A 25,962-nucleotide genomic window follows, 5' to 3' on the forward strand; every position below is an offset into this window, starting at 1 on the left:
GTGTACTGCTTTGCATGAGCTATGTATATTCTAACTAGTATGCAAATATGTACTTAAATCTTTGAAATCGTTGAAGGAGCCAAATGTTCAATTTGTATAGTTAAAAAGCACCAAAATAGTAAATTGTATTCCTGTGAGCTATGAATATTATGGACGCTACCAATTTTAATCAACGATATTAGACTACTGTCAAAGATAAAGTATGTATAGAACAACGCAAAGTAATGCAATACATTGAATGAAAAAATGGCCTAAGTACACAGACTGTTACATAGTTGGTGTTAGTAATAAACAACATGACATAAATACTAAATATTAACATACTGTTTGGCTTAAGTTCATCGCTTGAAGTAAGTTTAGAACACATACACGACTGTTTTTCATTGCCAAGCGTAGCAACATTATCGTTTGAGTACGTGAGAATGAACCCGATGCCTTGTGCAATGGTGACAATGCGTAAATGTGTTGCCGTTTTGCCGTTCCCTCGTCATCACAGAAGGCGGGCGGCTGACATGATGCTGGTTCCGCAAGTGATAATAATGAAAATGATGACACAATGATCAAATTACTAACTTATTGCCCCCAGCGCAAACGGTCTTTAATTGGGATGCAATTTTAGACGGGAGCTGGCTGAGATATGTTTTATCGGTCATGCGGGTGATACGTTATTTGACGGCACACTCTTTTCTTATTAATAGTCAATATCTTGACAGGTATTTTTAAGCACAATGTCGCATAATTGGTTAATGATCGTCAAGAGAGCTATGGATGTTGGAGGTTATAGTTCGAGTCTCTTTAGACGGCATTGAAAAGTTTGAGGACAACCACGTTAGGTATGATTGATGAATTTAAATAATAAATTACTCTTATCTTTTGAGGCAATATAGCACTGTTCGACGAAAAAACAACTTAAGTATGCTGATATCGCTTTTTTGGAATGCATGAATTAAATGATCCATTTGTGTCTAAAGAATCAAAACTTGTTTTTATTATCATTTGAAGATATTTCGTATTATCAATAATAAAAATAGTCACCTAGTAGGATTGAAAAAAAAAACAAAAAAAGCAACTATGTGGCTACTTACAGTGTACATTTGAATGGCGTAATTAAATTTTGCATACAAGGTTTTGTTGTCAAATTGTGTGCTCTTAAAGTTTTGCAATCAAGATCACATATTTTCCACACCGTCAATTGGGAGGTTTTGCATCTTTGAAGATGATTTTCAACACGAAACGGCGCATCTTCTGATGAAATAATTTTGGTGATTATTTTTGCTTTTCTTAGAGCATTCAAATATACACTATAAATAGCCTTTTTAGCAATATATTTGCCTTTTTAAATGTTTTTTTCTGATTTTAAATCCCACCATGTTGCGGTTCTTAGAATTGATAATAAAAAAAAAATCAAATGTAATAATTCACCATCCTGACGTGCTAGAAGCAAACGGAAAACGCCATTTTGCGTCAATTTCCTTCTACTGCCCGTAAAAAATATGCAACCTAAAAACACTCGAACAGGTTCTTTCCAACAGTGTTTTAAATATAAGCAACTAAATTTTCCAAAAAGAAATTTTCAACTTGTTCACTTTATTAAATGAATTTTCACTGAATTCTACAGCATGCATTTCTCATCGTCCCACTGATACTTCATAAAATGAAGCAAACTTTTGGTTTTGTATTATCTCTCATCAAACCACATTTTTAAAATAGTAGGCAACATTTAAATTTTAATATTGAAAAGGCCAAAATGAATAAGAATGCCTTCATGACCTTTCAAACATGCTGTACAAATTTCAACCACGCGCTATAGCCAGGAGCCAAAAAATAGGAGTTAAAATTTAAGAGCCATTATCATTTCATTATAATTGCTTCTACGAGCTCTTTGAAAATCAGTGTCTTTGGAAATATGTGGTTTATTTGAAACATTTTAAACTCAAACAGATAGGAAAAAATTGGGCACTTTTAGCGCAAACTTTGACACCTTTCGTCAAATTTTGCACAGCCTCCTTGGTTGCATTGAACTGCATTTCGCTGACAACTGTCTTTCGCGTATTTAGCTTTAGCTTGACGATTACTCAAAATTTTTCTGTTGGACGGAGCTCTGGCGTGTTAGTAGGGTCCATGTCCTTAGACATTAAATGGAAATTGTTCATGGCATACCACTCCAATACTTTTCTCCGTAATGGTAAGACCCCAAATTTGGCCAAAAAAGAACGCAACTACTGTGTTTTGTAAGGATAGGTAACCGCCGTTTTTCCAGGTACTTCCGCACATAAATTTTATGATTGATAGTTCCGGTTGTGATGTAAATGTTGCTCTTCAGACCACATGAACAGATGGCCTGCCACACAAGATATTCTTTGCGAATTTCGACAACTCAATGTGTTTGAAAGTCTCTGCCATCTTCCCTCTTCCAGTCGACGGATTTCGTCATCCTGTACCATGAAATCAAAGTTCGTCAGCATGTACAGTTTGTTGGTGACGATTGATTTGGCCACATTCAACAATTTCGACTACTCTTAGCGTGCAACAGTTCGGATTTTCTCGAAACGTGAGCAAAATTTTGCTCCGTTGCTCTTTTTTGCATCGACTACATTTTTGCACGAGTGAATGTCAAATCAAACAGTAGGCGTTATGCTACACATACATCTTAAAAAAATGCGTCATGTTGAAGTTGACCATTTCTTTATCGTATCTACAAATAACAATTGCAGCTTTGAAAATACTGAAGAAAGGCACAGGGCGTCTTCAATAAAGTTATTTGCATTATTAATATCTAGCTTTGTCAGGCATTTTCCAAAAAAAAAACAGTTTTGTGGTGTAAGATGGAGCTACGGGTATAGGCGAATCACTAAGAATATTATATGTCCATTCTAATAATTCCTTTGCACACATTATTTGCAGTAAACTAACCTCACACGCGTCTCTGGATGCGATAGTACCAAGCGTTTGTTGTGGTTTTTGAAAACAATAAAACTATTTAATTATATTATAGTGGGAATAGGTGAACCACGAGGATAGCTGAATCACAACGAATACTATAACACACAAATAAAAGGATATTTTCCACAGAGAACACAAAAGATAAAAGAACGATAATTTTCAGACTTTTTGGCGGAATCCAACGGGGAAAACAGATCGAAAAAATTATGTGAAAAAATACCCCAGAGCACAGTGATTTTTTGGCCAAAATCGTGTGATTTATTAATTACGCCTAAATCGTTACATTTGGGTTAATGATGTCTTCGGAAGAATTTGTTGACATTGCAAGCCCTTTCATATAGTGCTGTTATTTTAATGATTAATCTTCTTAAAAATGAGATATAGGTATTTACTAACTTTCTTGTGAGTGTATATATTAAAACTATGTCTTGGGCAAAGTTGTAGAGAAAATCTTTGCCAACAACTTCGCTGAAGACACAAAGTCTTTATCTTTAATATCTTCAATCTTATTGCTGGTTGTTTGTGGATGATCCCTTTAAAGCCAAATCAGTTATATTATTTTTTAAATTCCATTCTGACAAGTTCGGTATGTTTCGTAAAAAGTTTTGAATTATCGAAATGGACAAGTTTTTGCGTTACAACATTGGCTGATCTCGTGTATTTTCGAAGTAATTCGGCAATTTTTGAAAAATATCAACTTTCAAATAGTGATGGGTTATTTACGGTGAAACGACTGAGTTTACGTCGATAGTGTTTTTGGGATACTTACCAAAAATATAAATGTCTACCATTTGCTGCTAAGATTTTCGTAAGTAATCCTCCTATAAGTGAGATTTTTTAATTAATTATTTTTGTGATAAAAGAAATAAGCTGACGTCTTTGGAAAAGTTGGGGAGCTGGAGACAACGAGAGACAAGTGAACTTTATTGAGTTTTGTAGTGCGGATTCAGCATTTATAATTGAAACTAGAGCTTGCTACCCGTTTTTGCCCATTCAAAAGTTATTATATTTTAACCTTTACCTAATTTTACCAAAAGAATTCCCAATAACTTTTTAGTCGCAAGAGATAGACCGATGATCTCTTATGGAAAGATATGTATCTTGATAAGATGAACAACATTTTGGAACAAACTTCTACGATATTTAAGAAGTTATGTTGAAAAAAATGTTTTAGGGGTCATTCGAAAACAACGGTCAATAACTGCGAGTGCACTGTGAATAAAGATTTTTGGTCTGCAGTAAAGATGTTGGAAAAAACAAGTTCTTTAACATTTCTGAAGACACATCATCTTGTTTTTTTGCAGTTTAAAAAAATGTAGCAAATATCTCACTTCAAGGGGGATTAATCATCATAAATATATCATCAAAATGAAGGTCTTAGATCACCGTTAGACCGTTTTCGCGTGAATAATTTTTCGTGTGTTTTTGGCGACAACAACCACTGTGCATAGGCAGTATTCGAACCTGTAACCCTTGGGACTCCGGTTCAATGCACAATGCCCACAACCGCAGCCCCACCTAACCTATTTGATCTATTGTATTTTCGCGCTAAATTTCAAATCCCGGTTTTTCTAAATTTAACTCATTACCCATCGGATTTCGGTAGATGATAGAGATAATGGAGACTGTCGATTTCTGGTCCCTTGCCTAGTTATCAGAGGTATGATGGGAGCTAACCTGCCGTTCGAATTAAGCAAATAATTGTTTTGTATTTTTGTTTTTGACTAAAGTGCCAATACCTTATTAAAGACTTTTTTGATCACGCATCAGATACGTTTTATCAAGAAAGCGTGCCACCTCAGCCCCCCGCTTTACCACCCAACTGGAGCCACCAATGATTAAGAGCCGAGTTCGCGGCTCCTGCGTACTGAGTAGACAAGAGGTTTCCCCAACTACGCTTGTCTACAATATTAGACATCTCATCCAATCAGTTCATCTACATCTACCATAATCGGCTAATTTAGGTAGCAGTATTTGATACAACACCTATTCCTCTTCAAAAAACCTCATGGTGCATACTTTCATGAAAAAAATGTTTTCAACGCACTCCTTTCGTTGGGCGTTGAACCGACTCATTCGACAGGCGGCAAGTACTCTATATTATAGGACGAATTTTATTTAGACCGAATATTGTTTAATTCAATCTGTTCACACGCCGGCCAATCAATCACTCCACGCGTTTCGTTGAAACTTTGGTCAGATCTAACCCGCCACGCCCGCAGTTGGAATGGATGTAAATAGACCGGCAACAAAACTTCGTGCACGACATGAATCAATGTACCGCAATAGCACTAGCACGTCAGGTTGGGTTTGATGATCCAAAATTAGCTGACCGGCTTATCTAGACTTGAGTGACGGCTACATTTGGCGGATGTCTGTACTGCTTCTGGCATCGTTGCCACGAGGATTTATTAACCCATCAGTTTCCCGCCAGAATTGGCAAAGTTGACGAAATTGCCATAGATTTAGACAGCCTTAACGTTACATATAGATACAAATTTTGGTTATAACATATTTACGGTCATTCGCCACGAAAAAAAGTCAGGTCATGACCGCCGGTGGTGTATGTTAAATCGAAATACACCAGAATTGATGGCATTTGTTAAATTAAAAACCTACATATGCTTGACACGAATTCATAAGTAGAGCTGCAAAAAGAAATTGTTCTAAAGCAGTTTAGACCTATATGATCCAAATTAGCCCAAGGTATTGTTACGGCAAATGTCATTTCACTTAACCGTGCGTCTGTCTCGATAGCGATGCACTGCGCGAAACCACCATCTCGGCTAATTGCTCCAAGGGAATGGCACTATTGTTTTTCTTTGCTGTTTCTCCGGTCTGTCTGTTTATTTTAGTAATCATCGACAAATCGCGAGAGACCATGGGTGCGGATGTTTTTTTTTTTTTCGGAGCAGAGCGTTGCGTTGCGTCGCATCTCGTCTCGTTGTCGTGGCTATAAATAATTTCGCACGGCGGCGCACCGCCTGTTCTGTTCGCCCGTAGTCACTGCGGCATGGCTAGTGTGTATATTAGTGCACCCCAAACGACTAAACGGCAACGGGCAGAATCGCGTGGAAGAAAGATGGTTTAACCCACGGCAGCACGGCCTTTTTCTACACATACACACAGCAGCATCGCGGCTGGATGGCGATGGACCAGTAGCCTGTGCGCAGCACTTGCCAGAATTGATGTCAGCTCGGTGGTATGGGTGAAAGGGTTGTTCAAAATAATGAATTTTAAACATTGTATGTATGTATCTGCCATTGAGATTTTAATGGTTTGATATTGGAAGGTTACATATATCCTGGGGGTTCCCTTATATCAATTTCAATTCATAATATTCAAAATTTATGACCATCATCGAACACTCATTCGCTTCTGGAAGCTACTTGAGCGATTAGACAGACGCGAACAGACAGATAATCGGCAGAAGCGTGCGATCGGGTTATTACTTCACTATAGCTTAAAAGAAGGCATTCAAGAAGTGAATAATTTTACTCTTGAAAGAAAAACATAGTCGCAATCAATAAAGCCGGGGTTTTTACTACACCGCGGGTTTGTTTATTTTTTGCGATCTCGATCAGCGAACTCTAGGGTCGTACTTAGTGGCAAGCGCCAACAACATGATCTATTATTACAAACACTTGCATTTACGATTTCTTTTGCACTTCAATCTTCAATGAAGCAAACCGACGACGTTTGTATAGCAAAAACTTATAGTTTAGAATAAAACCTGGCGGGTATTACTAACAAATTACACTAAACGAATTATTTGTTCTCGGCATGCAGATGTTAGTACAAGCATTAATAATGACACACAGTTTCACGAGAATGTTTATAACTATAATCACATTACCTCTATTAAGTGCACTATTTCGAGCGTCATCAGATGCTTGGACAGTGAAGTTATATAAGAATGTATAGGGAAGAAGATCCGCACTGATAGATTCTTAATCTCTCAGTGACGTATAGAATATACGAGGAAGCTTCACTTCATTTCATAATTTGCAAATACAATTCTTGGTTGTGGAAAAGGTAAAATGAGTGTACCCTCCATCACTTCTGGTACCATAAACAGACGAATCTGTAACGAAGAACGGCTTCAGAAGCTTTCCCTACCTTTGTTAAAGTAGCGACAAACGAATTTTCTAAAAAAAATTGGCCATACTTGAACCTACACTCAATTGTATATACGTTTCAACGTATTTTGTTTTATTTCCTAAAATCGAAAACAAAACGTTTTATCAATCGATGTAATAGTGAGCTTCATAATTGTTTGAATAGTGTTGGGTTTTCCAAATATCAAAAATACAGTCAGTCATTCCAATTAAAATTCCCAAAAAAGATTCCTTGCTCATTTGGAAATGTTAAATTCCTATCATTCAAACTTTTATTAGAAGAACATTACCGCTTTGCTACCTTAATTCCACTAAGTCAGATAAGCTTTAGAAATAACGAATTTATTGGTAAGCTATGCCGTCACTGTACTATCCGAACTTAAACCGACTTTTGCTGATAACTCCTCTCAATGATTTCCAAAAATACCATGTACATCATGACATGTTATCAAAATTTGCTATTTTAAATGTAAGTCTATCTCCTGATATGAACAATCGGATTTATTATATTGTGCGTAAATTAATTTCTAACATTTTGTCGATCCAAATTTAACATGGACCTATTTCATACAGCGACAATTCGATATCTTTAGCCAGTGGTGTAACGATAATTGGATGATTTGGATTTGGATGATTGGGTTGGATGATGATTAGATGATCGCACAATATGTTATGTAATAACAGTCTCTAGGAAAATGAATCTATTAATTTCGACTGTAATCTCGGATTTATGTTAGCTTACTTTTAAGCCGTATATTTTATAGGAATCAGAAATAAGACTATATTGGCTCAAATGATATGTTCCCCGTATATAGCCGAGGATTTGTGTCTTGCTGTTTTCTAATCATTTCCCTGATCGGAAGAAAATAAGTAAAGAACAAGTAGAATGGGAAGGGTGGCAAAAATGACAACACAAAAACAAACAACACGTAAGTTAACCTCACAATCGCCTGAGAGAAAGCCTACAGCTCTTCAGTTAATTAGGTTAAAAGCTTTAGTATGTTACCAAGTTTCAGTCACCCAAACGCAGTTTCGTCAGTTACGGCACAGTACAACGGAAAACTCGAATTCGCAATTGCTTTACTGCTGGGTAGTTGCATATCAGATGATATAAGGTTCTGTAGGCTGATACAAAAAGATCACATGAAAATGACTCAGCCCGCTGAATAGTAGCCATGTGATAATTGATCTTGCAGTGCCTGGTTCAAGCCCTGATCAGCATGCCACAGTGTTGTATCGAAAAGTGTAAGAGGTTTTTCGAAATCACTGGGCTCAGTTTTTTTTTCAAAAATAAGCTTTTGTTTGACGACAAGTTTGTAAATAGCGCCAATAGTTGCTGCGCTCGGTTGAAGCCCAAGACCAAATTTTTTACTTTATCCAACTTGTTGAAATTGGCAAAGCAGGCTTAGGACGAACAAAGTCAATCTCTGTGCCTGCTGTGGCCAATTCATCGGGCGATTCACTTACATTACCGATTCATTACCGGAATGTCCTGGCACCAAAACTAGGTGTATGGTATCGGTAATGCAAAAGCAAAGTTTTGCTATTTGAATTCGGCATGTAATCACTAGTTTAGACCGTGATTTGTCTGAGCTAAGGCCTTGATTGCAGCCTGAGCAGAAGTTTATAATTTTGCTGGACAAGCTCTATTGAAGGGCCGATTGTACCCCGCACATAATCGCGAGGATTTCTGCTTGGAATACAGGACAGTATCTACCTAGCGAGTGAGACTGTTCCAATCTCATTTCACGACAGTAGACACCAGCGCTAGCACATCCCTCCATCAGATAGCCGTCAGTGTGACAGGTCATTTGCGTTTGTTGTTATCTCTCGCAGTGGCAGATCCATGAGGAGGGTCTTGGGGGTCCAGACCCCCTCCGAAATGTTTTTACTTGTAGAGAAATTTTAAATTTGTTTAAACTTAATATTAGTTCTAACTTAAAAATCATTCCAAATCAAACTTGACCAACAAAACTGCATTATGGTTATTACGTATTACGAATTGTACAATGTTCATTTTAAAATCGAAATCTCAGACCCCTCCCGAAAAAATTTTCTGGATCCGCCCCTTGTCTCTCCATATAACCAGACAATCACTCTTCTTGAGAGGGAATCTTCACATGGAATGTCATGTAAGGAAACTACATGTAACATCACTGGTAGCAAGAATTTCTGCACCCCATGTAATCATTTGTGACCACAGTCGTCTACGATAGGATCAACATGGTTATTGTTTCAAACACCAGTAACCTGAAGTCTGTATGTACATGATAGTGCTTCTCGTTTAAGGTGTAATGGTTTGATATTTAGAAGAGCCTCAAAGAAATCAGTCGGAGTTGTTGTGAAAGCACCAGCCAACGCCATGAGCGTCATGCTTTGCCGAATTCCTCCCTCTGCCACCACACAAGGCATCGATATGGAAGAATTGGACTAAAATTTGTCGTGTAAATCCAATAGATGAATTTGGGTTTGAGACTCCAGATCTTTCCAAAAGTCCGTCTGCACTGCCTACAGGCCATGCACGCTTTCTTGAATCTGAATTCAATGTGAGAAGACTAGTTCAGTTTGGAATCCAATATAACTCCAACGTACTTGACTTGATCCGCACCAGAGCTTGAAAAAATTGACATCCCCGAGTAAACTTGAAAGAAATCAAAATTCAATTCAGGCCCGCCGCAATGAATGAAATGTTTGGTTCGCTTCCCTCGTCATTCGCTCTCCCGACACAGCGCATTCAGGTTCGGACATGTTTGGTTTTAGGAACAAACTGAATTTTGTTTCTATTCTACCTATGCTTTGGTTAGTGAAGGAATTTATATTTCCACTGCACTCAAGCATTCGATTCGGCGTGAAATTTCAGTCAGTTGGAAAGTAAATGAATGGGGGAGGCAGTGAATCTGAATGTTGGTTTCGGTAATTACAAACAGAAATAAGTAACTGATTTTAAAATTTCGCAGCGCTGATCCGCACACAGTAGCTCAGAATCAAAGAACTACAACGGACGAACCCCGGCGGTCATTCACTTTTTCGTGAAAAACACCATTCAAGTTCTGCTTGAATTAACTGGTAATTTAACTTGTCGACACTACTGTTCGACAGATCTTAATGCTTATTGCATTAAGTCAAAGATTCTTCCGATATAAAGTCCAGTAATTAATCTTTGGTAAAGGTCAGCAAACCCGTATTTCAGTTTCCTTAACAAGCCGTCGGCAACCAGGTTCCACAGCAAAGGTGGCAGAACGTCACTCTGAGGATAACCTGCAAATACTCAACTTCCTTGTCTCTGCCTGTCTCAGTGACGAGCAAAGAATGCGGTTACTAAGCATGGAGTTTATCCAACCCGAGATACATAAAGAGACTCCATGACCGCGCGTTCATTTGAAAAAAATCGATTTTGAGAGAATTTTATTTACCCTGTTAGCTTCGTTCAGACTAGTGACATTAGTGCATAGATTTTGCATGCCATCCAGCCCGCTCTGCAGATCTAAGACTTCTTATAAGCACTACAAGCTAACCTGAAAGCCCTGGAGTCATCACCGGGACACCGGTTTCCGTTTCTTCTCAGTACGAAGCGAAAAAGCTTGTTCATAGAATGCTACTATGAACGAGTTTGTCCTACCCACGACGTCATTCAAGTCGTTTAGTTAACTAATTGTTGGAAAATATCCATGAAATTTAGACGCCAAGTTTTCCAGAAAGTGGTTCCAGTTTATAAATTCATGGTTACTAAATGTGCAAGCCATTTTTCAAACATACTCCATTGGATGTCCAGTTTGATCTTTCTTATTGTATTTAATTTATTTTTTGTGCAAATCACCCATAAAAAGCTCACCATTGCCTATAACATATAGTTAGTTATATATGGTTGAAAATATTGTTCGACGACATGTGGATACAAATTGATATCATCTTAAAAATTCTTCTATGTTTTTTTCTAAATAATGTCTTAAATTTGATAAATAAAGATTTTCTATCTTCTCAGATTCGTCTATCAACGTTCCAACATTTTCTTCTCAATTGACAAAATTTTACATCACCAGCTGATGCTCAACACTATGCTTCCTAATAATTAAATTAGCGTAACTCGACAAACTTGACCTTTCACTTCAAATTTAAACACATTGCCTCAAAAGGTTTGGCAAAAATGATGCGGTTACTTCACATGTTGATTTTTGGGATTTTTTCTCGATCGATTAATTTTATTCTTCCGTACGCTTTTTAGCATAGTAATCCAAAGATACCATCAAATAATGCATAAATAAATCATGGGCCGCAGTGATTGTCGAGAAAGTACCAAGTTGACGAACGAAATTTGGTATAACCAACAAAGTTCAACAAACGTACATTTTTAAGCTACCTACCTAAAACAAATTCTATGACATCTTCTACTTTCTCGGATTCTAGCTTATCTGGACGAGTTTTAAGAAACTAGCGATCAGAAAAAGAGACTATACTTGAGGACTTTTTTCAATAGGTCCTATCTGCATTATTCAGAATATATCGAAAGATGATGGTTTCAACTAGCTTATTATGCAAAGAGTTGAGGGGCAAACGGAAAATCGAGCGAGTAATTTACAGAATAGAAAATAAACAAAGAGAACATTCATTTGCAGGTTGGACATATGTGGAAAAAAATCTTCATGTATCCTACGAACCATAATTTATCCTTGCGCTGAATATTTTAGGTGCGAATACATGTGTATGTGACACATAGGGTGATAAGACCATTTACGCTATATTTCTGTTATCACCCTACCCATTTGAAGTCGTTGGTTAGAGCAGTGTCTGTCATCTTTGTTCAACGCATTGAGTCAAATGATAGCGCAACAATATTGGCACTCGATTCGAGTTATCGTTGCGCTCAAACGCGAGAATTTCACTGTTTTCAGCGCATTTGTGTTATTATATTGATTCTTAACAACGAAGCAAAGCTGTTGGTGTCAATTTTTTCGCATTCCATTGATTGTAGGCCGAGAAATTAATGAATTAGAGAGGCACCCTGCTTAGTATGGTGAAAATAGGCACTTCACCCTACAACAAGTCTGCACAAAATCTCGAATCAGGTTTATTTAAGTTATCTTTCCTTTACAAGGGCTTTTAGTTCGACACCATGGAAATTTTAATATCAAATTGTTGCTCTTCAGCAATATGTTGGTTATTCAGTAATATTTGGTTGAAAAGAAACTAAAATATAACAAACTTCTAATATTTCGCATTCCATGATAACTAACGGGTTATAATTTAAGACCACCATTATGCTGCTGATTAAAAATAGCCCGAAAATCGACGAATTTCAGCGGAAAATTCTATACACAGCCAAAGAGCATCCTGTTAACCAACAGTTAACGAATTAGTTATTACAAACAAAACACAAATCCAAGCAAGCCATGCGTTTCTGAAAGTCTGTTACCGAAGTCGACCGCGCAGAGGGAAGTAACACTTCCAGTTGATGATATGTTAATGAGGGCGTTTCAGTTCGAGATGAAAACCAGTTCCTTTCAGACAGGCTTATTGGAAAGCTAAACTACATACGAGAGTGAACCGAACGAAACGAGCCGGGATGAAAAGATTCGAAAACATCGCTGCGGCGGCGAGTTATTGAATATGTCAATTTGAGCAGTGACCGAGTGTGCGTTGGTGCTGCTTTTTACGATCTGTTACGTGGAAAAAACAAGCTTGTTTCAGTTGAGAAATTAGTCTGATAAGAGCGGGATAAGGATGGCTCAAAGTTTATGTTACGTATAAATATATCCTCTTAGAAGAAGTCGCTGTATCATACTTTTTTTAAATTATGGATTTTAATGATTTCATTTGGAGGGCTATTAACTTGAATGCCATTTCGTCAAATAGTATAATTTTTAAGCTCCTAAAAGATCATTAAATATTTGGACTGGTACAGGTATATTCCGATAATACGTATCCTATATAGTACGTTTACTTACTAATACTTTTCTCGATGATTTTTCAAACTCCATGTAAATGTTACGTTTTTAGAACACTTCTAGGGATTACCAAAGAATCGCAACTCAGAGGAATTTTGCGAATTACAAATAAATTTTAAGAATATTAGGAAAGTTAATCAAGTATCCAATGAATCCTGAAAGCTGCTCAAACGCCTTATGAAGCGCATTAAAGTCCTGCAAACTAAGTTTAATGTATTACAATGCGTTACATTAAAATCTGTTGTTCCGCTTATTACTCTTTTATTCAGTTAGTTTATTTGATCAGGCACGTTTGCGTTCACTTGTCTCCTTGTATAAACACCTTGAGGATGTATCGCCATTATAAAATTCATTCAGTGAACATAGATTTCATCTCACATCCGATGAAATAATGCACAACACAGCTCATAGCTGCGGCACATCGTAAAGCAATCACTATCACACATACGGTACCTATGTATATGGAATGGATGTTTACCATATATTTCTGACCGACCTTACGAGTGTACCGACGCCATGTGAAATTTCAATGATGCCGATAGTTGAAAAAGTAAACAAAATATGCATACTTCGGTTGAGTCAGCTTCGACCAACGTTTGCATGTTTTCTTATTTTCGAAATGACATCACTATATTGATTTCAAATCATCTGTCTAGTTAAGGGCGGAGGAAGTTTACTGAAGAAGATATTTAGAACACTGCGGTATATTTGAAAACAGTTCCGCAGATACGCGGAACGAATCTATATAATATCCCTATCCTTCTTTGCCCGTTGATTCAACTGTCTGAACACAGTAATATATAATTACTTTAGCTTAGAATGTTCCTGTGCAAAAGCCGAAGAAAACTAATGAAATCAACCTTCTAGAATCAGGAAAAAGTGTTCATATTGTAGAAACAGTAAATAACAACTCGGGTCGGATGATATCTATAACATCACTCTGTTATTGCTTTTTCTAGTTGGTGTGTGATGAGACCAAAATAATTGAATCCAAAAATAATCGCGAGATGCCAAAATAGTGCTAGTCAAACCTTATACGATATTGGTCATTTGTTTAAACTGAAAATGTATAGTAGACTGCCCAGAAAAAATACTATCTTTTTAAAAAATTCAATTGGCCTGCACCCCTGAGCAAATTCTATGTCCCATCAAAAGTCGCTACTCAAAATTGGATATGCCCATAAAAGCATATCAGTCCCATATGACATTTTTCACCGATTTCCAAAAAATCAAAAAGTATACAAATCGTCTAATTATAAACATACTATTAAAATTCAATGTAAAATATAGATGTTTGTACCAAAGAGGTGTGGAAAAATAGCAAATTGTGTTGGTCCCTTACGAAAAATAAAGACACAACAGCCCAATCGAAAGATTAAGAGGGCACAGAAGTCTAGAAAACTCGGAAAACATCCTATTCTATTGAAACAACTTTTCAGTTGTTTTAGAGAGTAACTTTGTTTATCTTAAGGGGGTCTTCAACTCTCATGGTTTGTTCAATTTCAATCTATATGTATCTGAGAATACGCCACAGAAAGGATTTGGTGAAAATCATACTCTTTGGCATGTTTCTGGGAACCGGAAGGTACCCATCTTCGGCCGTTTCTCAGATACTAAGCGCGGCACACCACGATGGCGTTTGTCTATAGAAAAACCATTTTTCAAAGAATTCACCGGTCCATTCTTGACGATTTATGTATATGTGAGCGTTTGTGAATAGTTTCTTGTTTTTTTTTTGGGGACGAGATTATTGTAAGGAAGAAAGAATGCGTCGGACATGTTAAGAAGTGTATGGGAACGAGATTTCAAAAACTGAAGAAAGAAAACAAAGGTATCGGTGGAAAAGGAAAGGGAAAGCTGACGGACAAATCAATCGGCCAGCTAACAAAATTTTATTTTTCTGTAGAACACATGCGAAATTCAATCTGGGATTCCCTCGAACACCGCTCGTCATCAAACGAAAATCTCCAAGACTCAAAAAGTCCACCCAGTGAGGACAGTTGGTGCAAGTAGCGTCATACCGATGCAAAAGGAACTTTGGAAACTTTCGAACAATTCAGGAAAAAAACGAAAGTGTATCATCTAATGATTCATTAGAAAGATACTTAGGAGCTCACACTCAAAACATCAATGAGTCTCTGCATAGTGGAATCTGTTCCTTAGCGCCAAAACACATGCACAAATTCTGGCAGGCAAGTGGTCAATGTTGTGACTTATTTGGCAGTCAGTATCTTCAATCAAGGATTTTCATAGATCATACAAGCTAAGGAGGTGATAGGAATTACCTTGGGAATTGTAGCTGAAAGATGTGCTACTCGACTCGACAGTGAACGTATAACTCGTTCTGAACATAAAGTGAGTGTCGCGGCAAAACAGGCCCGAATTAAACAGAGAGGGCAAAGTATGCAAAGCCAAGAACATTTTCGTGATGAGGAAGGTGAGCTATGCAGACCCGGTATAGTAGATTATCTAGTAAGTTTCTACTATCGAGTTACACACCGTACTTTATGATTTCACGTTTTCCCGAAAGTAGAGTTTTTTAAGCGGTCAAGTAAGACTTTTCATAGAAGTACTGGGCCGATTTCATTTTTTGTCTAATTGTTCAGAAAACATACCGTTATATTTGCTCGAGAGGGATTTGCAAAATGTCAATTTGTTCCATTTTAATGGTCCCTAAACAGGCCAAAAAATAACGTAAATATTAGAAATTTTCATAAGTCTTTACATAACTTTTACAAATTTTAAAATAAAAGAAATACCTCTCGTCTAAACATAGCCAACGTGACTATGATTACAAAAATATAAGTTTCCTGATTACAGATTACCCAATTTGCCACAACTTTACTTAAGCGGGACCCATGCACTTTCAACATCAATGTCGTTAATGAAGTTTCAGGGTAGCGAGAGATTTTTCTTTTCGTCTTCAAAAGTAAAATTGAAAATTTAAAACATGTATCTTCAAAATAAAATCCATTGAGTAGATGCTTTTCAATTTATTCCCAAAAAGTGCTCAATTTTAGGCCTCGCGAGTCTAAGACCCCCTTAAGCTAGCTACACATCAATATTATAATGCCTCTCTTCTGATTCGTAATAGAGCTTACTGTGACTTTCGCCATTAAAAATATACTGCTTGACAAGCCCGGTCGTTCTTTATACGAGATCCTCTTCCTTATGTTAGTTCCCAAGTTAATTTCATTTAGATTTCCCGAAATTGACATGCTTTCATAACCAAAGAAAATAAGGAGAAGATAAACAAGAGAAAGATTGCACTTTCAATCATTGTTTTCTACTGCGCGTGATTTCCCTGGTGGAACTTTTATGCCTTTATGGGCAGTGCTGCTCACTAAATTCTCTGAATCGTCAGATTGGATAAAACTCCATTAAAATACTTGAAACTCAGAATTCAAGTAAAAAAAATCCATAACAATTAATTATATCATCCCACAAATATTCGTCATTTTCTATTGGTCTCGATTTGTTGATGAATTGAGCCAATGTTTTGCAGCCTGATGCCGAAGATTTGTGCATTACTATGATGAATAATAGTGACCATTTCAATTTTTCATGCAAAAATATGCAGTAAATTTCGAAAAATATGTAAGATACAGTAAGTTCCGTGAAATTATTCACGTACAACCAATAAGAACATGAACAAAATCGCAAATTTCATAAACTATATCTTGAAAGTGGAAACGTATTTTATAAATTTGTAATATAATTGTAATATAAATAAATTGTAAATCTACACACAGAAGCGTTATGCAGGCGATATAGATAAAATCGAACACAATTATAAAACATTTTTGTTCACAGTCTTGTTTACGTTACGTAATAACATAATTGTTCCAGAATTCATTTTTCCGTCCGTGGTGTTCAACATAAAAACTTCCGAAGCAGAGCGAATAATCTGCGAACTGATATCATAGTAGTTTGTATTGTTTCAATAAAAGTAAACATATTCGTAATTCTCAAGTTCGCGAATTATCGCGCGGGAAGAATGCTTCAGAGGCGGCGTTCGGCATCGGCGTATGTTAAAAATTACCGGCGGCGGCGGCGTGGCGCGGCTGCGCACATGTCACTCGATGTTACTATGTTCAAGAATCAATATTTTTGTAATCAGGCAATTTCATTTCAAATTCAATGGAACTAATTCGATTTTAGAATTTTTGAAAATTCAATCGGCCAACCCCTGAGTCGATTCCCAGTTTCACCAGGAGCATCTGTTTAAAATTTAGGCCAAAGCGGACAAGTTTATTTCCGGAACAAATGAAAATAAGAAAGTTAATTTATTGGAAAAAAGAAAGATAATTTTATTGCCTACAGCTTTCTCAAAGACTGCGAATAAATTCAGCAATACTAGGAGAAGTTATTGTCATTTTAACGAAGTGATGTCTGAGTCAGTTTTTCAAGGGGCGAAAGAGCGCACAATGGAGTAACTGGGGTCGAATTCCGGCCAAAATTATTTGCTGCTACTATTGTTGTTATTAACTAGACTATAACTAGTTTTTGGATCAATTTGGCATCTATTCACCTACCAGTGCAGGTCAATTTTCTATATCCTTTCGAATACTAGTAATTTCGAAGTGATCTTTGTGAATAAATTTGTTATTTGTTTTTTCCAGTTGCATAAACAGATGATTAGTGGAAAAGTGAGAGTAGAAGGGACGCATGTGCATGTATTCATAGAGATGCATTTTTCCAAACATAGTATTTGCCACTATAGAATTTTGGTGTACCTCAAATCAGTCAAAATTTCAATATTTTAAAATCGCTTGAAATCTGCGGATCGTTCAAGATAGGAAGAGTTCGAATGTTTTTTTGGATAACTGAAATCTTGTTTTATAATACTGCTTCATCAACTTTGCCGGATCTCGCCGTATAATGTAACTTATTTATCATGCAAATTTGGAATTAATGTTTAAAAAAGGTATTGTTTAAAGTAAGTGCAATACACAGCAAGTCTACTATTTTCAGTTAGTTTTAGACTGGAATTATACAAACGGTTGTGCTGAACTACGTTTGTAATAATATTGTCTTATTTTTTACAGTCATCATCACTTGAAAGCGATACTGCTGGATATATCATGAAAAAAACTCCTTAAAATATCACCATTTTTTTTATTCATTTCGTTTATTTGGTAGGCATAAATATTGCCATTTGTCATCCACGCCAAAATTCTTTAATATTTTTGACATTCTCTCAATTTTGCCAAGTTATACAGTAGGTTTTAAGGTATGTTTCTATATCATACCTTTGAAAAGTTAGTGTTGGCACACTCTATGCGGTGAAATGTGGAACTTAAATTTTCTAGTTAAGATATGACTCATACTATGTACTGAAATTGCTCTGAACAATTTGTTTAGCTAAACTTGATCGTTATTTCGGAAACAACAACAGTTCATGGAATTCTACGACTGTTTCAGTAATATACGCTGCTTGGTCCCGTGCAAACCTGACCCAAACATTAAAATTTTAATAACGCCTTCTACTAAAGCTGAATTTAATCGCAGTATTTGACAAAGCTATAGGCAATAAAATTATCTTTCTTAACTTCTCGTGGTAATAAACTACTGCATATAGTGCCACATAGCAGTGAAAATGTCAGCTAGTGAGTTTTCTCAATGAAAATTGTAGAAAAATCCCATACAAATTTCACGTTCGTTAATCTGCTACTTAAACTTGTCCGATTTGGCTCAAATTTGGAATACACTCCTGATAGGACTAGGAATCGACTCAAGGGTGGGCCGCACAGTGGGACCAATCCAAAAAAGGTGGGACAAAACCTATTTGAGGCCTTAGATGTCATTTTAGAGCCAGCATTTCTTCGTAGGATATGTTCACAATATTATTCTGCAACTTTTTAAATAGAATATTTTGTTGTTGGACTAAAGTAGAGTACCCGAGCAAAAAAATTTTTTTCAAAAAATTGTTTTAGAGGGTCGATGTCCTCGACAAAGTTGTAGAATATTATGTTTTGAATAACTTCTTCAAAGATACCACAGACATCAGACCTCATATTTGAGGCAAAATTGTTGTTTTTTCTGAAATATGATCAAAAAATCAGTTTTTCGATATTTCCATGCCAAAAACCTTAATTGATTAATTTAATATGTTCTACAAACTTGCAGGTAACACTAAAATACAACTTTTTGTTGAAGGAACTAATAACCTAAAATCAATATTGTGGCTTCTAAAACTATTTTTCATATAAATTTACTCTATTTTCATCAAAGATTTCTGTTTTTAGGTGCACTTTTGTGCAGCCAAACTTCGGCTATTCCGATACTCTATTATTCGTAGAACAAAATTAATACTACATAGAAACAGGATATAGTTGGACGCGTTGTTTGGGTGACCATTCATGTACGACGGTTTATAACAAAAAATGTGTTTATATTATTTTTAATTTATATGCATTATTAGCTATTAACAAAATCTTATATTTTGTACGCACTTACAAGCATATAGAATATATGGAGTTGATCAATTACGGTTACAATATGAAAAAGTGAAAAAATAATATAAATTTTGAATTTAAACTGCCAAAGAACAACGATTTCGGTTCAAAAAATAAATAAATGGTATTTACAACAAAATTGTTCCAAATACAATATTTGACAACTTTGCTGAAGACCTCAACCATTTAAAGAAAATTTGATTTTTTTAGTTCGGGATTTCTACTTTAGTTTAACCAATAAGATTAGTTCTACAAATTCATAAAAGTAGAACAATACCTATTTGAGGCCTTAGATATTATAGAACCTAAGTGTGTGGAAAAATATTCACAACATAATTGAATCATTTCTATTTTTTTAGATGGTTGAGGACTTCAGCAAAGTTGTATAATATCCAATTTCGAATATTTTTGTTAAACATACCTAATACATACGGCAGATTTATTTTTTACTCTTAAATCGTTGTTCTTTGGCAGTTTAAATTCAAATTTTTTTATTATTTTTTCACTTTTCCATATTGTAACCGTAATTGATCAACTCAATATGTTCTACATGCTTGTAAGTGCGTGCAAAATATAAGATTTTGTTAATAGCTAATAATGCATATAAATTAAAAATAATATAAACACATTTTTTGTTATAAACCGTCGTACATGAATGGTCACCCAAACAACGCGTCCAACTATATCCTGTTTCTATGTAGTATTAATTTTATTCTACGAATAATGGAGTATCGGAATAGCCGAAGTTTGGCTGCACAAAAGTGCACCTAAAAACAGAAATCTTTGATGAAAATAGAATAAATTTATATGAAAAATAGTTTTAGAAGCCAAAATATTGATTTTAGGTTATTAGTTCCTTCAACAAAAAGTTGTATTTTAGTGTTACCTGCAAGTTTGTAGAACATATTAAATTAATCAATTAAGGTTTTTGGCATAGAAATATCGAAAAACTGATTTTTTGATCATATTTCCAAAAAACAACAATTTTGCCTCAAATATGAGGTCTGATGTCTGTGGTATCTTTGAAGAAGTTATTCAAAACATAATATTCTACAACTTTGTCGAAGACATCGACCCTCTAAAACAATTTCTTGAAAATTTTTTTTTTGCTCGGGTACTCTACTTTAGTCCAACAACAAAATATTCTATTTAAAAAGTTGCAGAATAATATTGTGAACATATCCTACGAAGAAATTCTGGCTCTAAAATGACATCTAAGGCCTCAAATAGGTTTTGTCCCACCTTTTTTAGATTGGTCCCACTGTGGGCCGTTGGGGGTCAAATATCATCTTGTCACTCTAGTGTACAGACATTGTCATATGTTAAAACCCCCACCCAGAAAAATTCCTTAGGGGTCCGTAGAATCGGATCACTAGCCTTTTAATTATTGTATACATTGAGAACCAGTAATAAAATCTTTTCGAACATAGGGTCATGATCCGCATGGAATGTATCATAGCACCGAGGTTTCTCTTACAGACTGAAACTTCTTAAATTTTTGAAAATCAATATAACTGAAGATAGCCAACGAGTGAGTTTATGAAAATTGTCTGAATGTGGCGTATGTGCGACTTGTAGACAACTTTCTGGAGAACGATTTTAATTTATCTCTAAAATCACCGTTTTGTGGAAATTTGTTTTAAACTATATTTTTCAGCAAGAGACGCAATTTTTTAGGTATGGATTCAAATGCTAACAATTTTCGAAAAGTAGTTCTTATCGGGTGTTTAGGTACTTTAATTCCATGCTGTTCTATTGCGATCTTAATCTTCAGCGTTCAGCGATTATAAGCAGTAGAGGAAAGTACGTAAGGTTAAATGTCAAATTCTAGTACAACAATGCATTGCTCACAAATTGCACACAAGCCGTGATTTAAGATCATATTCTTTCAATATACAGTAAAACATTTATCCACCCCAGTCGCCAAATTAATTGTTTATGCGCTAGCTCATCAAATTTACTACAAAAATACTTGCATTTTTCTCTTTGCGAGAATCTGTAGTGTTGGAAATAGTAGTAGGTAATGGAAAGATGCAAAAAAAATTATCCACACTAATGATCCTAATTACATTTTAGAGTATATAAAACTGTATCATCACTGGAATTATTACCGGCAGAAAAATTTCTCAGATTTATGGACAAAATTCCAACTAATGTTGATTTTTTTTAGCATTCGAAAATACATGATAGAGCATCATCGAAACTGAATAAAATGATAACGAATTTCCCGAAATGCACCTATTTTGCAAGAATTCTATTGTAAAAGTTATGCACAAGGTTGATTTATACCGAAAAAGTGTAAGGGTCGGCCAAGTATTAGAAATCCAAAGATTAACTAGCCTATTTTGACAACAATTAAGTATAATCATGACGTTCATAAAGCAGTTTGATAATGAACTTAAAATGCAGTTGACATCGCAAACAATTCGGAAATGGATGCCTCAATACGGCTTGAGATCAAATTTCATGGGCCACAGACATCTAGGAAAGGAAAATTTCGTCGAACAAGAACAGAGAAATACTTTTGCAATGATTATGATGTTAGACGTAAATAAACAGTGTACAGGAACTGTGTAAAATGTTGTTTAAGGCGTGCGAATAAACATGACGTAGTTTTCCTATTCCAACAATTTTTGTGCGGTATCAAGTGAATTTCCTGCTCATTATCCATTAACTTAGCCATCATAGTTACATAGATTTTGCTTCGTGTTCAAAATAGCTTAGTTAGTCTCTGGATTTCTAACATATGGCCTACTGTTATGTTTTGTCGATATAAGTCAACAACACTTTTTGAGTAATTATAAACGATAAAGAAGTTTAAGTTTCCCAAGAAATATTTGGTTTGGCAGGTCATCTGCAACAGTGCCAACAGGAGGGTACTCAAGAATATCTACCAGAAAGATTGCTTACAGAAACGATTTTAGTGCAGTCATTATTTACTCTTTTTGTTCTGGCCAGATGTGGCATCTTCTCACTCTCTCAGTGAAGTTTTGCATGTCTAGAAGCAAATGCAAAATGGGCTCTCGTGATGAGAGAGCAGTCAAAATGCCAACAGCAGGTATCAACCAAAGAAAAATGTCAAAAATTTTGAAACAAAGCATCAAAATTGGCTATCCCTGATTTTCGTTCGGACAACACATAGTAACTTTTCTATCACGCATCTCTTTCGATGCTATTTTTGAAAAAGTTTTTAACGTATCCACGAATGATGTTTTTTAGATAGAACAGATATAGGCCAATATCTGTGAGAAATATTTCATTTTTTGGTTAAATATTTCAAGAGATCTATGTGTTTTTTTGGCTGTCCAGAGTTTGTCGCGAATAATCCTTAGTAACTTATAATAATTTGCAAACCAAGTGATGTTTAAAATAATTGTGAAAAACAGGTAGAAAATCGTCATCAGTATTGATAGCGAGACGCATTCCTCCTAACCATTTTTGTTTCGTTCGGTATACCACAATGTGATCACAAGCAACAACTCAAGGTCATGAAATTTGATGGCATTCTGCTTTATATTCGTATAAAATATATGTTCATTTTCCCTACATCAGCGTGTCCGTTTGACAAAACATAGCACAAAATTCAGAAAATGTATTAAAAAAAACAGTAAATCTAATCGACCTAGAAATATTTCCAGAGATCAACAATTTTAAGGTTTTAATTAATATGTTTGTTTAAAAAAATTATATGTATTGACGTTTTCTCGAAAGAAACTGTTATAATTTACGTATTTGGTAATAACAGTAGCTGTCAGAAGCATTTGAAAACTTCTAGAAATGTTTATATTGAATTTTGTAATCTGTGAAAAACGCAAATGGATACTTTCGTTACCTACAGTGTCCATAACAGCGAAGGGGATGTGAAACAGTGTGCAATGTACATTACAAACGGCGAAACAATACCGTTAGGGATTTGGCAACAAAGCTTTTGGTTTACATCTTTCGTGTATGGCACGGCATTGTTGCCCGATTCTTAACTGTATTGTTCCGAGAGAAATGATTCCTCTGTTTAACTCAACTCTACTTTTCGTACCGTACGCCGTGAAGCAAACTGTGCCAACAGAGCTCAAGTTATTACAATGTGGTGTGGAACTTTTTGTTTATACAACGAATCCTTTTAAGAATCATCAAATCTCAACCAAATAATTGATTAGGGCTTCTTATTTGTCTAATTATGTGTACAAATTACACCTTTGCTGTGACTCATACTCTTGATGTTAAATTGAAAAGCTCAAAAAGAAATCGCAGAAATGATTAAATTAAATTTGTTTACAAAAGTGAAAAAGAATAGTAAAATCTTGATGAACTAAAAGAACCGTAGAAGTATTTGCGATATACCAAAGCTAGGTCAGAAAGCATGCAAGGCTTATTCAGTATGCAAAATAAAATAGTATGCACATCTATATCATACAATACCGCCGGTTACATGCAATGAACACAACTCCAAATTAATCATAGGGTAGACGAGCCCTTATTCATCTCATTAGTCAGGATGTCACGCTATTTTGATTGTAACTCGGCTTACGGTGATTGGATTTCACTAAAGTAGGCATCAGCAGCCTTGCTTCGTTTCTAAGAAGCAGTAACATAAAAAATCTGGCTTGAAAAATGTAAATTGCTCGCGTTTGAGCGGATCAAAAAGTTGAGTACAACGCACCCTTATTCAACCTACCATTTGACCTAATGCGTTGAATAGAGATAGCAGACACTGCTCTAACTAATGTATTCAAATGGGTGGTATGAATACATTAGCTAAGATGAATTAGGGCACAGTAACCCTACAAGAAATTTTCATGGCAAAAGATGGCGGGCATAGTTGACCTTTCTGATTATTTAGTATAAATTTGTCTTCTTTGGGGACGGGGGTGGCGTAGTTGGTAAATCGATTGCCTTGTAAGCAGCTCACCTGGGTTCGAGTCCCAGCCCCGTATATAGGGATAGAGATTTTTCCAAGAGATTTCTCTAACCCAAAAAGATACGAATGACCCAAAGGCTAAAACCTCTATAATCAAAATAAAAAAAAACCTGAATCCACCAATGGAAAATAAAAAAAATGCATAGAACACATAAAACCTATTTTTATATGAGCGACCGAAAATAAAAGTCGCAGGGACAGAAAATGCTTCGAGAAAGCCGCTTCAAATATATTAGAATATAAAAAAAGATATAAACTTCAAGCATAAAAGCGGAGGGATTCTCCTCCGTAAGAGTCGGATAATAAAAATCTTGAATATAAAAACCGCTAATTAATATATCCGATTCTTACAAAGTAGTTGGATTTAGATCTTGAGCGACACAATGATTTCCCAATATAGCATCAAATGTTTCTGTATATGTTACAAACATTGAAAATTCTGATTTATCTAATTTTCTCCAGGGTAACCGAAAGCCCATGCAAAACAAACAAGAGAAGCCATATTATATTTCACGAGTTTTGACCCCTAATGCACCAAAAGTTAACGATGTTAATTGAGACCGCAAGACCTGAAGACTGACCGTGGTATTGGCTTGTATAGACATCTCTGTTTAATTGAAAAATGAGCCATTGTACGAATAAAACATTTTACTATATAGATGCCACCATCCGAAGATATGCACGGTTGAAAACAGGTAACCTCGCTTGTCAGCAGGTCGGTATCAGAATGTCACGAAAATAAATTTACAGATGCAATTAGCACAACGCGGATGTATTTTTCTATAGTCTTCTGCTGGTCATATCAGTCCTACTAGAGTAAAAACTGTCATATTTTGTTTTGTGCGTTACATACATTTAACACACCGATATGCACAGACTTATTTAGTAGTGAAGCAAGCGTCGGCACTAGCATATTTACATTACAAAGGCGAACAGAAATGCAAACAAAGTACCTCTTCGCATCAGCATATCCTCGATTTGGGTCATACACCTTGACGACTAATGCATACAAACCGACTTATTACACCAAAATATGTAGTTGATCCAGCAGATGAAAATCGAACCGTATTTGAGTTACTTGCGACGTACGTTGAAAGGTGTTAATCTCGATGTGATATGAAAGGATTATTCTTTCCAGCGAGTAAAGCATCCTTTTTCTAGATGGTAAGTTAAAAGGTTGGTTATAAACATGAAAGATATTAAATAGACTAAAGGTAAACAAAAACAACAAAAAAACAAATAAATATGTTAACGATTAGAGAATAATACATAAGTATTTGGGTGAGTTGAAAAAGTGAGTAAATAAAAAGAGTTATATTATTAGATATTAACTTTATTCAATTATTACTAGAAGTGCACTTGTATTATTATTCTAAGAAACGTTAATAATGATAAGAGATAGTAAATATTAATAATAACGTTTTGAGTTTCTCAGCTGACATTTTGTTTATTATTCGCCCATATTCTGGTTAGAAATTTGATATTAATAAATTCTGGTAGCTAAAACAATGTGTGCCTTGTGTTACTATAATCAATATTACTTATTAGAGAAGAGACAATTATATTATTTCAAATTAATAGAGTGA

At 35.6% G+C, this 25,962-nt stretch overlaps 1 protein-coding gene across 6 annotated transcripts in view; it reads right to left on the reverse strand.

Moving 5' to 3' along the window:
* The window catches only part of LOC131681663 (protein held out wings), a 77,610-nt gene that overhangs the window by 47,837 nt on the left and 3,811 nt on the right, over positions 1-25,962 (reverse strand). For 2 of the 6 annotated variants that reach the window (XM_058962607.1, XM_058962608.1), the window contains exon 3: positions 3,713-3,764. The exons of the other annotated variants lie outside the window; for them this stretch is intronic. In XM_058962607.1, coding sequence (XP_058818590.1) covers positions 3,741-3,764 — 24 coding nt within the window. In that variant the 3' untranslated portion in view covers positions 3,713-3,740. The remainder of the gene's footprint in view (positions 1-3,712; positions 3,765-25,962) is intronic. 6 annotated transcript variants of the gene reach the window in all.

Source organism: Topomyia yanbarensis, chromosome 2, assembly GCF_030247195.1.
Source record: "Topomyia yanbarensis strain Yona2022 chromosome 2, ASM3024719v1, whole genome shotgun sequence".
NCBI lineage: Eukaryota > Metazoa > Arthropoda > Insecta > Diptera > Culicidae > Topomyia > Topomyia yanbarensis.